This window comes from Siniperca chuatsi, linkage group LG15 (genome assembly GCF_020085105.1).
Source record: "Siniperca chuatsi isolate FFG_IHB_CAS linkage group LG15, ASM2008510v1, whole genome shotgun sequence".
NCBI classification, from domain to species: Eukaryota; Metazoa; Chordata; class Actinopteri; order Centrarchiformes; family Sinipercidae; genus Siniperca; species Siniperca chuatsi.
This window is the reverse complement of record NC_058056.1, coordinates 19645073-19657869: the sequence shown is the minus strand read 5'-3', so window position 1 is coordinate 19657869 and position 12797 is coordinate 19645073. Positions and strand designations below refer to the sequence as shown.

General features: G+C 39.6%; 3 protein-coding genes across 4 annotated transcripts; 2 read left to right on the top strand and 1 right to left on the bottom strand.

The window, feature by feature from the left end:
- The first annotated feature begins 298 nt into the window (after positions 1–298).
- Positions 299–4722, top strand: LOC122862085 (rab GTPase-activating protein 1-like). 2 transcript variants are annotated; one of them, XM_044167317.1, is made up of 9 exons: positions 299–562; positions 744–883; positions 1552–1632; positions 1870–1980; positions 2511–2615; positions 2711–2794; positions 2940–3011; positions 3303–3560; positions 4150–4722. In XM_044167317.1, exons 2-9 carry the CDS (start codon positions 773–775, stop codon positions 4348–4350), a joined length of 1023 nt encoding a protein of 340 aa, XP_044023252.1. In that variant the 5' UTR covers positions 299–562; positions 744–772; the 3' UTR covers positions 4351–4722. The 2 variants fall into 2 exon arrangements, with proteins under 2 accessions (XP_044023252.1, XP_044023251.1); XM_044167316.1 differs by having other exon boundaries at positions 299–883.
- A 148-nt stretch (positions 4723–4870) lies between these two features.
- Positions 4871–8213, top strand: ebi3 (Epstein-Barr virus induced 3). The gene is made up of 6 exons (XM_044167319.1): positions 4871–5195; positions 5717–5831; positions 5957–6056; positions 6647–6764; positions 6916–7079; positions 7642–8213. The coding sequence occupies exons 1-6, from the start codon at positions 5102–5104 to the stop codon at positions 7795–7797; spliced, it is 747 nt and encodes a 248-aa protein (XP_044023254.1). The 5' UTR covers positions 4871–5101; the 3' UTR covers positions 7798–8213.
- A 4-nt stretch (positions 8214–8217) lies between these two features.
- Positions 8218–10639, bottom strand: odf3l2a (outer dense fiber of sperm tails 3-like 2a). The gene is made up of 5 exons (XM_044167318.1): positions 10121–10639; positions 9662–9772; positions 9347–9469; positions 9106–9247; positions 8218–8563 (listed from the first exon to the last, which is right to left on the bottom strand). The coding sequence occupies exons 1-5, from the start codon at positions 10167–10169 to the stop codon at positions 8218–8220; spliced, it is 771 nt and encodes a 256-aa protein (XP_044023253.1). The 5' UTR covers positions 10170–10639.
- Positions 10640–12797: the final 2158 nt, after the last annotated feature.

Here is a 12797-nt window from a genome sequence, read left to right as displayed (position 1 = left end):
AGATGGCAGTCTGGCAGGTTCACACAGCATCTGTGCCAGCTCGGGTAAGAGTGTGAATAAAAGGAATAGAAGAAAATGGATGAAAATTAAAGCGTATGATGATGAAAAAAAATTATTGTGGAAGCTCATCAGAATCGAGGTGATTTGATTTAAACAGGTGTATGTATGTGTGTGTGTGTGTGTGTGAGAGAGAGAGAGAGAGAGAGAGAGAGAGAGAGAGAAGACAGGTGAGCACTGTAGTGGGTGTGTCTAAGGCTGTCGTTCCTTCACACACACACACACACTTAGGTCTCATATAAACCCTGTTGAACCTGTTACTGTCCATACATGTGTAACACACACTCCTTCACCCAACACTGTGTTTACGTTGCTCTGACTTCTACTTATTAGGTGTGTTAGGTGTGTTGAAGTGTAGCTACACTTTACCTATTGAAGTATCTCTCTCTGTTATTCATCTTTGGATCATAAGCAGTTTCCTTGTGGCGGGACAACTTGGACTTTGCCCTGGTATTTCCTGTTCATACTCGCATGCTGGACTAACTTCTTGCCAGCATCATTGCAAGTAAAAACAAGACGACTACATCTTTCTGAACTCATTTTACATCTCTCATTCACTCATGAGATGCTATTATCATTCTGGCCTGACAGTGTGTCCAACGCTCCGGGTGGATTTTCTTAGATTTCTCTGATTTGAAAGCTTCACCTGCAAAGGCAGTGATTGTTTGCATTTGTGTGAGCGTTAGCAGCTCCTGTGGCTGCGTATTTGGGCAAAATGATGGAGGAGGTGTCCATGACGATGGTGTACGATGCCCACGTTATGGACCAGATGAGCGAAGAGGAGATCCTGGCCTGTCTGGTTGAAGAAACAGGACCTAAATTCACAGTAAGACTCACTGTTGCATGGATGCATTCAATCACATATGATTCTACGTACAGTTGCTTTTAGAGCACCACAACTAATATCAACAGCTAAACCACAATGCCAAACTATGATTATGACTATGTATGATTCTAGTATTGGTAAGGGGACACTACACTTTGGCATTAATGCAGTGCACCTAAAAACTTGCAGATACAAAACATCTTTGCTTATTAATTTGTGACGCATTGCTAAAGTCACTATCAGTTAGATTAATCCAAAAAAAAAAACAAATAAAATGTGTACAATACTTCCTACGCTGACTTTCAGCAACAAGTGTATAACACAAAACACATTCTCCTGCATGACAGATATGTGATTCCAGATAGAAGGAAATGAATTCTGATTGCTCATTTTAGATATTTGAGATATGAAAATTGTCATTTCAGGTTTTAAAAGAATCCTCCCCTCCACTATTATTCCCTCGTGTATCGTAAATTATCATTCCCTCATGTGCATGGCTACATTTTATCTCATTCTTATCCCTATCTTGATCTGTTTTTGGGCCTGTTCTTGATTTGCCGCGCTCACGCAGCATCCGGCACCCAGATCTGTTTGGAGAAGATTGCTTTCTTCAGCTCAGTCAAAGATGACATTACTGTATTTCATTAGCCTTGACTTTCTCCCTTCAGGTCCCAACAAAGAAAGCTAAATGGAGGGAAAGCAGGCTTCAAATAATGGATGATGAAGAAGACCCCTTGGACAAATACCTGGTCAGAAATCTTTCACTTCCTCCAGAAACATATACATTGATGTCACTGCACTGCAAGTCTACTTTCTGTCTTTGAACCTCAACTTTATCCCAACTTGGCTGCATCTTTGAGATGATAAATTACATTTTTAAATGCTTAATTTTCTTTTTCTCTCTCTTTTTTCAAAATCACCTGATTTCCCAAGTTTGTATTCTCCTGTGTGCTTCAGACCCTGATAGATTTTTCTGTGTTATGCAGAGGGAGAACCGTGAGCTTCAGCAGGCCAGCCTCCGTCTGGAGCAGGAGAACGACAACCTTGCCCACAGACTGATCAGCAGCAAGGTCGCCCTGAGGAATGCTCTGGATAAGGTATGATTAGCTACTGCCCTTCACAAAAAGGTTAAGAAGGGTTTAATTTAAAAATGCAAACTCACTTGCCGAGGGTCTCAGAAAGTCTAAAATCTGCAGGAGCCTCTCAAGACATTTCCAGCATTAGAATCCAGCAACTTAACTCTGTCCACTAGTCTTTGCTTAAAACATTTTTAAAAAGAAACTCCAATAATTAATTTTTTCATGGAATGGCTCGATAAAGCCCTGAAAAAAAGTCAAGATGGACAATTAAATTAGTTTTTATATTTATTATAGAGTTCTCCAGGATTATACAATACACTCATTTATGAATTCTTTTTACACATGAAGGCCTGAAAATCTTTAATTCTTTTTAATTAGTTTTCTTTATTTTTGGACTCTTGGTAATATTGATTGAAAATGTATACACAGCATTCTGGATCTGACTTACATCATTTCTTTTGTTTTGTAAGGTCATGCATGGTTGTATGTAGGACACAAAAATGAAATCTTCATTCATTCATTCATATAATATAAAATGTTCACTTCAGGCAGAGGACAGAGTGGATGAACTCACCAAAGACCTTCTACAGACCAGATATCGACTGCAGGCTACAGAAGAGGAGAATAGAGGAAAAGAGGAGGAAACTGTAATGGTAAGATTTTTCATATATCTGACGACTTTATAACACCTCACAGTCATTATAGGTTTAATGTAATCGCTGACTTGCTGACTCTTCTCTTCTTGTAGCTGAAGGAAGTACTTCGGAGAGAGCTGGAGAAGGCTGAGCAGGAAGTCAGGAGGTCGTCGGGTATCATTACAGACTACAAACAGGTACAGACAATCGATGGCTGGAATCAGAAAAATCAGACTTTGGAATTAGGACTTGCTGTATACTTCATAAAGGATATATTTAAGAATTATATTAATAAATAATGCAGTGATGCTTAATGATGTTAATGCTCTGTCTTCTCCTTAGATCTGCTCTCAGCTGACAAACCGTCTGGAGAGGCAGCAGGCCGCCCACAGAGAAGAGTTAGATTCACTCAAGGTGAGAATAGAGAATAGCGCTCTTGCTGTGGAGCTCTACTATTTCTCCTTCTACTGCTGCCATGCTTTGACTTGAACAGCATGTTGTAGGAAATTATTTTACAACCCTTTATAAAAATCTGTTCACCCATTTCAAAAATTCTTAACGCCTCAGTTGCTTAACTTTCTCATTGGAGTTCATACATAACAACAGGTGTCAGTGGTTTTTAATTGCTGGATGTCATTTTTGGGGCAGAAAAGTCTTCATTATGTCTCATATTCTGCCTTTTACTCTCATTCTCCACCTTCGCAGAGTGCAGTGAAGGCTTGCTCACGCTGTCGACACGTCGTAGAATCAGACAAACCATCCGCCACAGCTCAGGACTCAACAATGATAGAGGCCCACGGGATGACTGAACCAGGCCAGGATGAGGACAACGAAGGTCCCATAAAGGCAGAGCAGAGGAGAGATGACCAGGAGAAGGAGTCTCTCAAGGCCCAGGTCAGGGAGGTGGAACAGGAGTTGGCCCAGACCAAACTCCAGATGGTGGAGGCCAAGTGCAAGATCCAGGTGAGTCCAGCCTCATCAAACCATCACACAATGCCTGTAAATATTGGGACATACAGTACACAAACAAATTTTGGGAATTGAAGTATGCAATATCCAGGTCAAATTACCACCGTTGATCATGCCTTGTCACTTTAATATCTACAAGAATGTAAATGAAACTTCAAACACACACAGAGAGCAAAAGGCCTGTACTTGTGGGTACTTTCCTGGGAATATATTCATTGCCTTGCCCTTAACCTAAGAAACTACCTGTCCAACTTTATTTCAATAAGGAGAGATCAACTTCAGCTGTATAAGAATATTCATAGAGGATACCAACAGAGAAAGACTTTGGCCCCATCGATGTGAAGCATCCTCATTAAATGTGGGCCCATGAGAAGATAGGAAATAGGACAAGATTCCCTGGAGTCTAGACGCTTCAGACAGTTCATTTTTGTTAAACTTAAAATATCTTTCAATCCAATCAACAGGATTTTTCAGAGAAATACAAAAACATAAACAGTATGGTTGCACAAATATGGACTGAAATGAACTTGTTATAAAGTAAAGTAAAATTTTCCTGCTGCATTTCTTCTTCATCTTCGCATAGGAGCTGGAGCACCAGAGAGGAATCCTGGCCAACAATCTCCAGGACGCAAAGAACAGCTGGATCAGCAAGGCCTTCACCTCCCTGTGGACCTCCAGTGGAGGGGGACTTCACAGTATTAGCATATGCAGAGATGGAGCTCCCACGGTGGGTTGGAACCTTCATGGTGGCTCCGTCTCTGGATGTAGCGCCAAGAAGCTGTAGTGGCCTCATAGAGACAATCAAGAGAATGTCTGATAGCTTGGACCGTGAATGTGCAGATCACATAAAACTGGACACAACAGAAGCATCAGACCCGGATCAGAGTATTTATTCACACTGTTTTGTACACTATGTCTCCAATTCTGTAGCTGCTATCTCTTGTTTTGTGCACTAGAGGACAGTCTAGAGCACAGAATGAGCAGAGGAGAGTACCTGAGAGCATATATAGGTGCTGTCAGATATATATTATCTTGTCAGTTCACCACTTTCCAACAACTGTATACACTGATGAAGCTCATTTTATATTTGTCCATGTGCCACATGAGTTTTTTTTATATATAATTATTAATTATTAAATACAATATTAAAACAAGACACTAACGTTTGTTGTGTATGACAAAAGGAAACCTGATGCATTAACAGAGATGTGACATAATAGGTTTATTTGTGAAGGTTTCCTGTGATACACCACATTCACTGTTCCTCTTTCATTATGACGAAAGTGGCATTCAAAGTGCAGTTCAGCTGCTGTTCAAACGCAGAAGAGAGACGAGAGAAGAGTTGTCAGCAGACTGAAAGACAGATTGTTATCTCTGAACTTTGACTTGCAGAATAGAGTAGACCATTACAGAAAGAAACAGAGTAAAGAACAATAGAATAGTCAATATCTTGCATAAGTGAGGGTCGACTACAATATTTACAAAGATAATTAGACAGATTTAGATTTCTCCTGCCTGAAGCACTGAAGGCTGCAATGGTTGGCAGTGTGTGTGTCGCTGTGACTCTCCTCATCTGTGTTCTTGGAGGCCAAGCACTGGACCTGCTGAGGGCAACTGCAACATCAGGGTGTGAGTACCAATCTCTGAGTGGAAATTCGCTCACAGTTTATAGTTTTACTCTTTTTCTACTGTCACAAAGGCTTTACTGTTGTTTTTAAGTCCTGTCATTGTGTTTATCTTCCTGCAACTGGAAAGGACTTTTTGTGCTCTATTAGTAAATAATAATGATTTTATTGAGAATGAATAGATTTGTCTGTGATGCTACTATTACACACTGAAAATCACTACTCTGTTTAGATGTTTTTCTGCCTGCCCTGAGTGGTTGTAGAGCCATTTGTCGGGATTATTCCATTATTATTTGTTATTTTTTAACTTTTTTGAGATATTTTCATTTATATTCTATTTAATATTTCATTGATTTTACCTTTTAAGTGACAAGCAAACAAGAAAAAAAGAGAATTAAACAAATAAGCAAGGATATACTATTAAAACACAACCTTTTAGAAGCAAACACATGAAAAAAAATACAGACATTTTCTGTATTTTATGCACTGCTCATGTTGCACATTAAGTGTAATTTCTTCCCTCAGATGGTCTCGCCACTCCCATAGTGCATTGCTGGTGTGCAAGTTATCCAAACGTGACTATTTGTTCCTGGCCCGAACCTTCTCACTCCCCACCAACACACTACATTGCCACCTACAGGTAAGTCTGAGAAAGATGTGTGCTGACCCGAACTACTGACACCTCTTACTAAAGCAGACTCCAGTTGTCAAGTGTCACTGCGGCGCTCATTTACATGTGTGTAAATGTGTTTGTGTGTTTGTCAGCGAGAGACACAGACAGCCGGTCACCAAGCAGTGCCATCTCATCCAACCTGGCTCTTCATCCTCTTCTCTGATATCAGCATCGTCATCCTCATCTGAACGGGTACCAGCTTTATTTACCTTTGCAGCAGATACACTGCCCTTTACTGTATCTCTAGGTGAAGAGGGGATTTCAAAAACTCACTCAATCTGATTTTGGTTAAAATGAAACCAAGCGCAAATTAGTGGTAAGTGAAGTGAATAATATGATGAACACGTTCAGATTTGTGTATTTATCCTGTAATGTTGATACAAAATCTCTTAACTCGAAACTTTTGAAGTTTTGGAAAACCCCTATTCAAATGTTTTGGAAAACCCCTATTCAAAAGTCTTGTTATTGCTGACTACAGACCAGTTTCAAGTTTGTCATGAGAGTTTGAGGTTAACAGCATGTCAGTAAGATAAGAGTAATAAGTAGAATTGTGATTGGTTATACATTAATTATAGTGGGAATTCTCCTCAGCATCGATCCTCTCCTGCACAAATCTATATTTTATAAATGTTTTTATTTTTATGTTAAAATTAGCAAAGTATTTTCATTTACTGAGTTTTTTGATTGAGAAATTAAATATACTGAAAAAGATATAAATAATATATATAAAGCTACAAAGAATGTATATTACCTAGCATCACATATTACGTATCTTTTTTTAGCTCTGGCACTGCCACCTGCCCAACCTGAAGCTTCTCACCAACTACATCATCAATGTCACAGCAGTTTATTCTGGTGGAAGCACCTCCCATCTATCAAGTTTCATGATGGAGGATATAGGTGAGAACTGAAATGTAGAGAAAGTGATGAATGTATGGTGTGATTGAAATTCAGTACTGAGAGACAGTTTAGTTTGATATGGTAATGTTGTGCATACTGTAAAAGTATTTTTTTTTTCATTTAAGATTCCTTTCTTTGTCTGTCTTTGTAGTGAAACCAGATCCTCCCGTAGACATCCGGGTTTCCCCTCATAATGCCAGAAACTTGTTGGTGGAATGGTCTCCTCCCCCTACTTGGGCTTACCTGGACATCCTCCCCTTAAAATACCAGATACTCTACCAGTGGGAAAACAGGGGCAGCCCAAAGTCTGTCAATGTAAGAATAATCTTCATTAACACACACCGGATGAAAGTGCAGCAACAACAGCAATGTGATTTACATTTTACACATATACAGATACCACATGTGGAAGTTCAAAATCACCTAAACCTTTCAAGCCCTCGGAAATGTTTCAGAAAGTCCCTTCATCTGTGGAAATCCTTCTTTTTTCAATGAAACCAAGTTCTAATATTTTTTAATTTGTATTTTATTTATTTTAAAATGACACATATTGAGTGGAAAACACTTTGTCTCCTCATATAAATGATATACTATGCTTAAGTGTTAAAGGATTAGTTTGACATTTTGGGAAATACGCTTATTCACTTTTGTGTTAATTAGTGAGCTTCAGAGGTACAGGTAGCCAGATTTTCACTAAACCTTTAATCAGAGCCAGGCTAACTGTCTCCCCCTGTTTCTAGTCTTTCTACTAAGCTAAGCTAACCGTATTTCTCAAAACTATTCATTCAAATAAAGTAATTTTGTTGTATTTTGAAACTCCAGATGTTAAATTAATACAGATGATTTTAAAGAATATATCATACATTTTCTCCTCCAGCTGGGTCCATTTGAAAGCACCAAAGTTGAGCTGAAGGGGTTGACACCAGGAAGGCCCTACCTGTTCCAGGTGTGTGCGAAGGAGCTGCTTGGTCTGGGCGAGTGCAGCGACTGGAGCTTACCTGTAAAAATCACCATACCAAGAGTGAAGCTGTAGAGGCTCCCTCTCACTTCCTGTTTTATTCACCCCTCTTCTTTTAAGCTAGCAGTAAAGTAAAACTGAAGAATGCTGACAGGTTACATCTTTGTTATTTTAGCTGCACAAGCAATGCAAGCAATAGTTATTTATATTTTGTTTTATTTATAAAGGAATAAATGGATATTATCTGTATAGTGTACAATCGCCATTTACTTTGAAAATTTTACTGTCCAAGTATTTTTTGTAATACTGTTGGTTTGTGTTGGTTGAGTCGTTTGGAGCAACTGATAATATAGTAATCATCAGTTTTTATTTCAACAGTTTATGACCTGTTTTGACGCTGTTTAAGACACATTTTACTATCTTTTTAATCATTGTGTGGCAGTTCCACATTTGTGTGAAAAATTTAATAAAAACAAGGCATTCCTATTGAATCAGTCAGTCAACGACATCCACCACGAGTGGGGTGACAAACTCAGAGTGTCTGACACCCAGAGTGAAAGACGGTGGTTTGGGGAGGTGCACGTGAAACTTCTCTGGGCTGTACGTGCCAGGGCCGGGAATAGCAGAGGAATAATTAGGCCTCTTAGTCCGGCTCTGCATGGTGAAGGAGGGCTGGCGCTGGCGGTAAATGTCTGGGTTGATGCTGTTGTATTTTGCTGGTCCAGGACTCATGGAGAGGTCTTCGGAGGGTGCGCCGACCTTCCTCCGGCCTGAGAAGCTGTAGCTGGCACTGGAGGGTTTATTAGGAACCTGGCAGCCCAGCAGATTAGGAAGACTGTAGCTGGAGTGAAGAAAACAATACATGTATTAAGGTTGAGCTTCAGAGACTTTTCATTTCAGATTTTGAAACTACAGCAACACTATCTCTAATTTAAACGATAAGGCTTCTATGTGTTAGCCTGCTCCTCAATACTTCCCAGCCAAACCCATTCATTCCTACTGAAGACGTAAATCTTTAAAAACAGGTCAAAAATATATACTTACATTTTTTTAAGCGCTAAATGAGATCCTAACAGGGCTGGGCACTGTAGTTTTTAGCAAACGTTACTCAAACAGGAGTAAATTTGTTGGGACCTAATACACAAATACACACTTGGTTTGCAAGGACATTATATGTGGGATTGACTCAGAATAAACTAAAGTGCCCATTTTCATCATAATGAGGGAACATGTCATCTCATTGATGTGTTTTTAATAGTTTTGGACAACAGAGCTCTGTGGCACAGAGAAAAGAAAGATATGTCAGGCTTTGGCTGCACAGACAATGCATATATAGAATAACACCAGGCTTATCCTTTAATCTCTCTGTCCTGCTGTCTTCACCTGTTGGGTGCTGGTACAGCATCCACAGAGCGGTATCTGGTGCGGGTGCCGATGGTGTAGGATGGTGGTCTGTGGTGAGCGTTGAGAGGTGGAGCCTTCTCTGGACTGTAGGCTCCCGGCCCTGGAGTCTGGAACAGCTCACCTATGAACATGAACGTAAATTGGTTTGGAACATTTTCTTGTCTTTATCACCTTTATTAAATCGGAAAAAATCTTTCCATGTTTTTTTCATTTGTATCACCTTTATTCCCCGTGCGCCTTCCTCTGCCCAAAATGGAGTAGGAGGGAGTTTCCATCCGGCCAAACCGGGTAACATTGGCATCAATGTGGTACCTTGGTCCTGGGCTGGAGTCCACAGAGACCACTACACAAAACGCAAAACGATCATCCAAAGACACCTTTAGACCTCACGATGAAGTGAACTAATTCCAGACAGATATTTAGCATAAAAAAGTCAACAAAACATTAAGGATCCCTGTGAGTAAAAACTGGGACATTGCAGATCATTATTAAACATGTAGACAAATGACAAATTAATATACATACAACAACTCACTGGCACTGCTCATGCGGCTGTGGAAGGAGTAGGCAGGGCTGCTGGGCTTGGTGAAGTCATGGTTGATGTATCCAACTGTAGGGGGCAGAGCGTAGCGTCCAGGGCCCGGGCCTGACAATGAGAGAAGGAGGAGGTGGTGATCAAAATGATGCAACAGATTCTGTTCCGCGCAGCACACCCACCACTCTCCTGGCTCGAGCTGTATTGTCTCTGATGGCTTCCATATGGAGCTCTTTGACTTATTTTCTATGGTTATGCATTTTAACGTTCTTCCTCTACTTGTTTGGGAATGGATTCTAAACAAAGTAGAAATCTCAAACAAGTGTGGAGCAATGGCTGTATGATGATGTGAGAGATTTCATAGCAGAAACAGTTCAACTATAATATGGTCCATGTGGATGTACACACACTTACACACACACACACACACTCACAGGCATACAGATTTCTTAAACTGACCTCTTTCTCTAGCAGAGATTATCGGCCGTTTCTTCACCACCTCCTGCATAGTCTGCCTGCCTCTTTCTTCCTTCTTCTTTGTCCTCTTCTCTTCCTCCTTGGGTTCTTTGTGACTTCAGACCCTTTCTTTTTTGTGTGTGTGGCTCTCTCCAGGTGATCCGCAGCCTCCTGGGCTGAATTATACATGATCATGAGTTGAGGAAACCCTATCTTGACCGAGGCCCTGGGTACGCCCCAACCTGCTCTCCACCTCCTTTCCCCCAAGGTCCCCTCAAGATAAAAGGTTTTCACAACCAGCGCCAAAAAGTCGACTCTGTCAAGGCTAAAAAGAGGACAACCAGTGATTGTTTGGGATTGAGATGTCTTAGACTCATCTTTTAAAGTTAAAGGAAGAACAAAATCAGCACTGAAGATGCTTCTGTACAGCTAATCATGCACTGAACATATATATTCAGAGGGAAAGCGCAACAATAATCATGTCAGTAACATGTAATGTAGTTCATTTGTCATCCTATTCCAAGGCATTGGGTTACTACAACTGAACTACAGTATGTATGCTATAACTAATAGCATCTCAGTACACATGCTATTACACTGATCTTCTGTTGTAAGTGGATATTTGACAAGCTTAACATTGCAATGAAAACCGTGGACTGGTGTGTATTCCAATTTGACTGTCTGTCTTTTACTTTTGTAAATATATTTTAGGTCAGTTTAAGATCTCTGAATGATTTGTTACCTGCCAAAGTAGCTGGTAAATGTAATAAGGTGATGTAACAGCACACCAAATGGTTTCTTCCAGGAAGGAAAACAAAAAAAACTAACTTTTAAATATTGAAAAATCCAGAGGGATGTTTCTGCTTTTTCTCTTCTATTATCTTCTACTTATCTTCTAAATCAGTTAAAAGCCAAAACTGATCAGCACTCGGTAGTGGAAAGTACTGTAAGTACATTTACTTAAATATTGTGGTTACTGTATACTTGTACTTTACATGTATTTGAGTATTTCTCTTTTATACTACTTTACGCTTCCAATCCACTACATCTCACACTTTCAGAAGCAAAGAGAGATATCCTCAGATGTTTCAATTAAACAACTGTTCTAATCATATAAGGAACTGTACAAAAAGTATTGGGGTGGGGAGGGAGGCTGAATCTCATATTTCATTTTATTCAAAAGTAAAAACAGTCACAACTGCCATCAAATGAACCAGGAACAGACTGTTGATTTTGATGAGGAAAATAACGTCCTAATACAGAGAGACTGTTGTACTCTTCATATGACCAAAGAGCACCTTTATTAGGCTGTGGCACACACAGAAGCCATCTTGCTTATGTAACTATGTGATTTTTTTAATACAATACATTTCACAAGGGAAGGCAGAAATACAATAAAGAGTGGGATCAGATAAGTTAAAAGACCCTCCCATGATCTCCCAAAAAAGTCAGACTCTCTTCCTTCAGCAGAAACTGTAGTTGAGAAAATAATCTCTCCTCTTTCTGACCTCCCACTGTACTAATAATGTTTGCATAGTCTCTAATGTATAATAATATATAAGTCACAGGGGGCATTTTTCTGCAGAGCTCTTTAACTTTTGATACTTAAAGTGTTTTCTCTGATCTGTGATTGTACTGAAGTAGGATTTTGATTGCAGGACTTTTAACTTGTAATGGAGTCTTTGTACACTGTTGTATTGGTAGTTTACTTAAGTATAGGATCTGAATACTTCTACCACCACTGCCAGCACTTGAAAAAAATATATAATATTTCTCAACCTGGAGGTTGAAACACAATGCTGATGCTTCTTAATGAGCAAACAGAGCGAAAGGAGATTTGTAAGACTGATACACTAATATCTGTTTGATATATATTTTAAAAGAAATAAATACAAATATAGTATAGTACATATAAGATATACTTCATTTTAAAAAAATCAATTTCTGGGATTGAATTTTGGGACTTAAAAATGGGTTTGCAGCCAAAAAAGAAAGGTTGAGAAAACTCCACTATATTCCATAGTGGAGTTTTTGACTGTTAGCTTAGCACCCAGGCAGCATCTGAAAAGTGTCAACTGTGGCAGAAACGCCCTGAGGAGAATTAACTTTTGGCAAATACAGATGTTTGCTTTCCAGTAAGAAACTTATGTAGAAAATCACCTTCCTGCTCTCCCATTCTACTAATTCTATCCCTGAACACAGACAGCAGAGCCATGACCAAGTTAAACCCTACGCTGGTTAAATATTAAGCATCAGTGACTCAGTAATAAGACTCTATTGGGTCAGCAGCAGGAGAGGAACCCACTGACAGGAAACACAACCACTGTCTTAAGTTCCCCTAATAAACAGTGAGACAATGCAGCAAGCAGTGAGAGATGTGTGTAAAGATGTTACTCATTGTTTTGGGACTGGGATGAGATGCAGCCTGGATTCATTAGGGAAAGTATTTGTCAAATATGTCAACTTTTTATTGCGCTCTGCAAAGTTATGTTTTCATTCCTGAGTCTGTTCTTCTTCAGGAGTTCAATGAAAGGTGTTAGGAAGTTAGGCCATGGAGCAAGGAAGAACTCATTAGATTTAGGTGCAGATAGCGCCACCATGTGGTCAGCATTTTTATGTTTTTGCTCCTAAATGCTAAACTTTAAAGCTTTTCTTGGTCAGCCACCACACTCATTTTCTG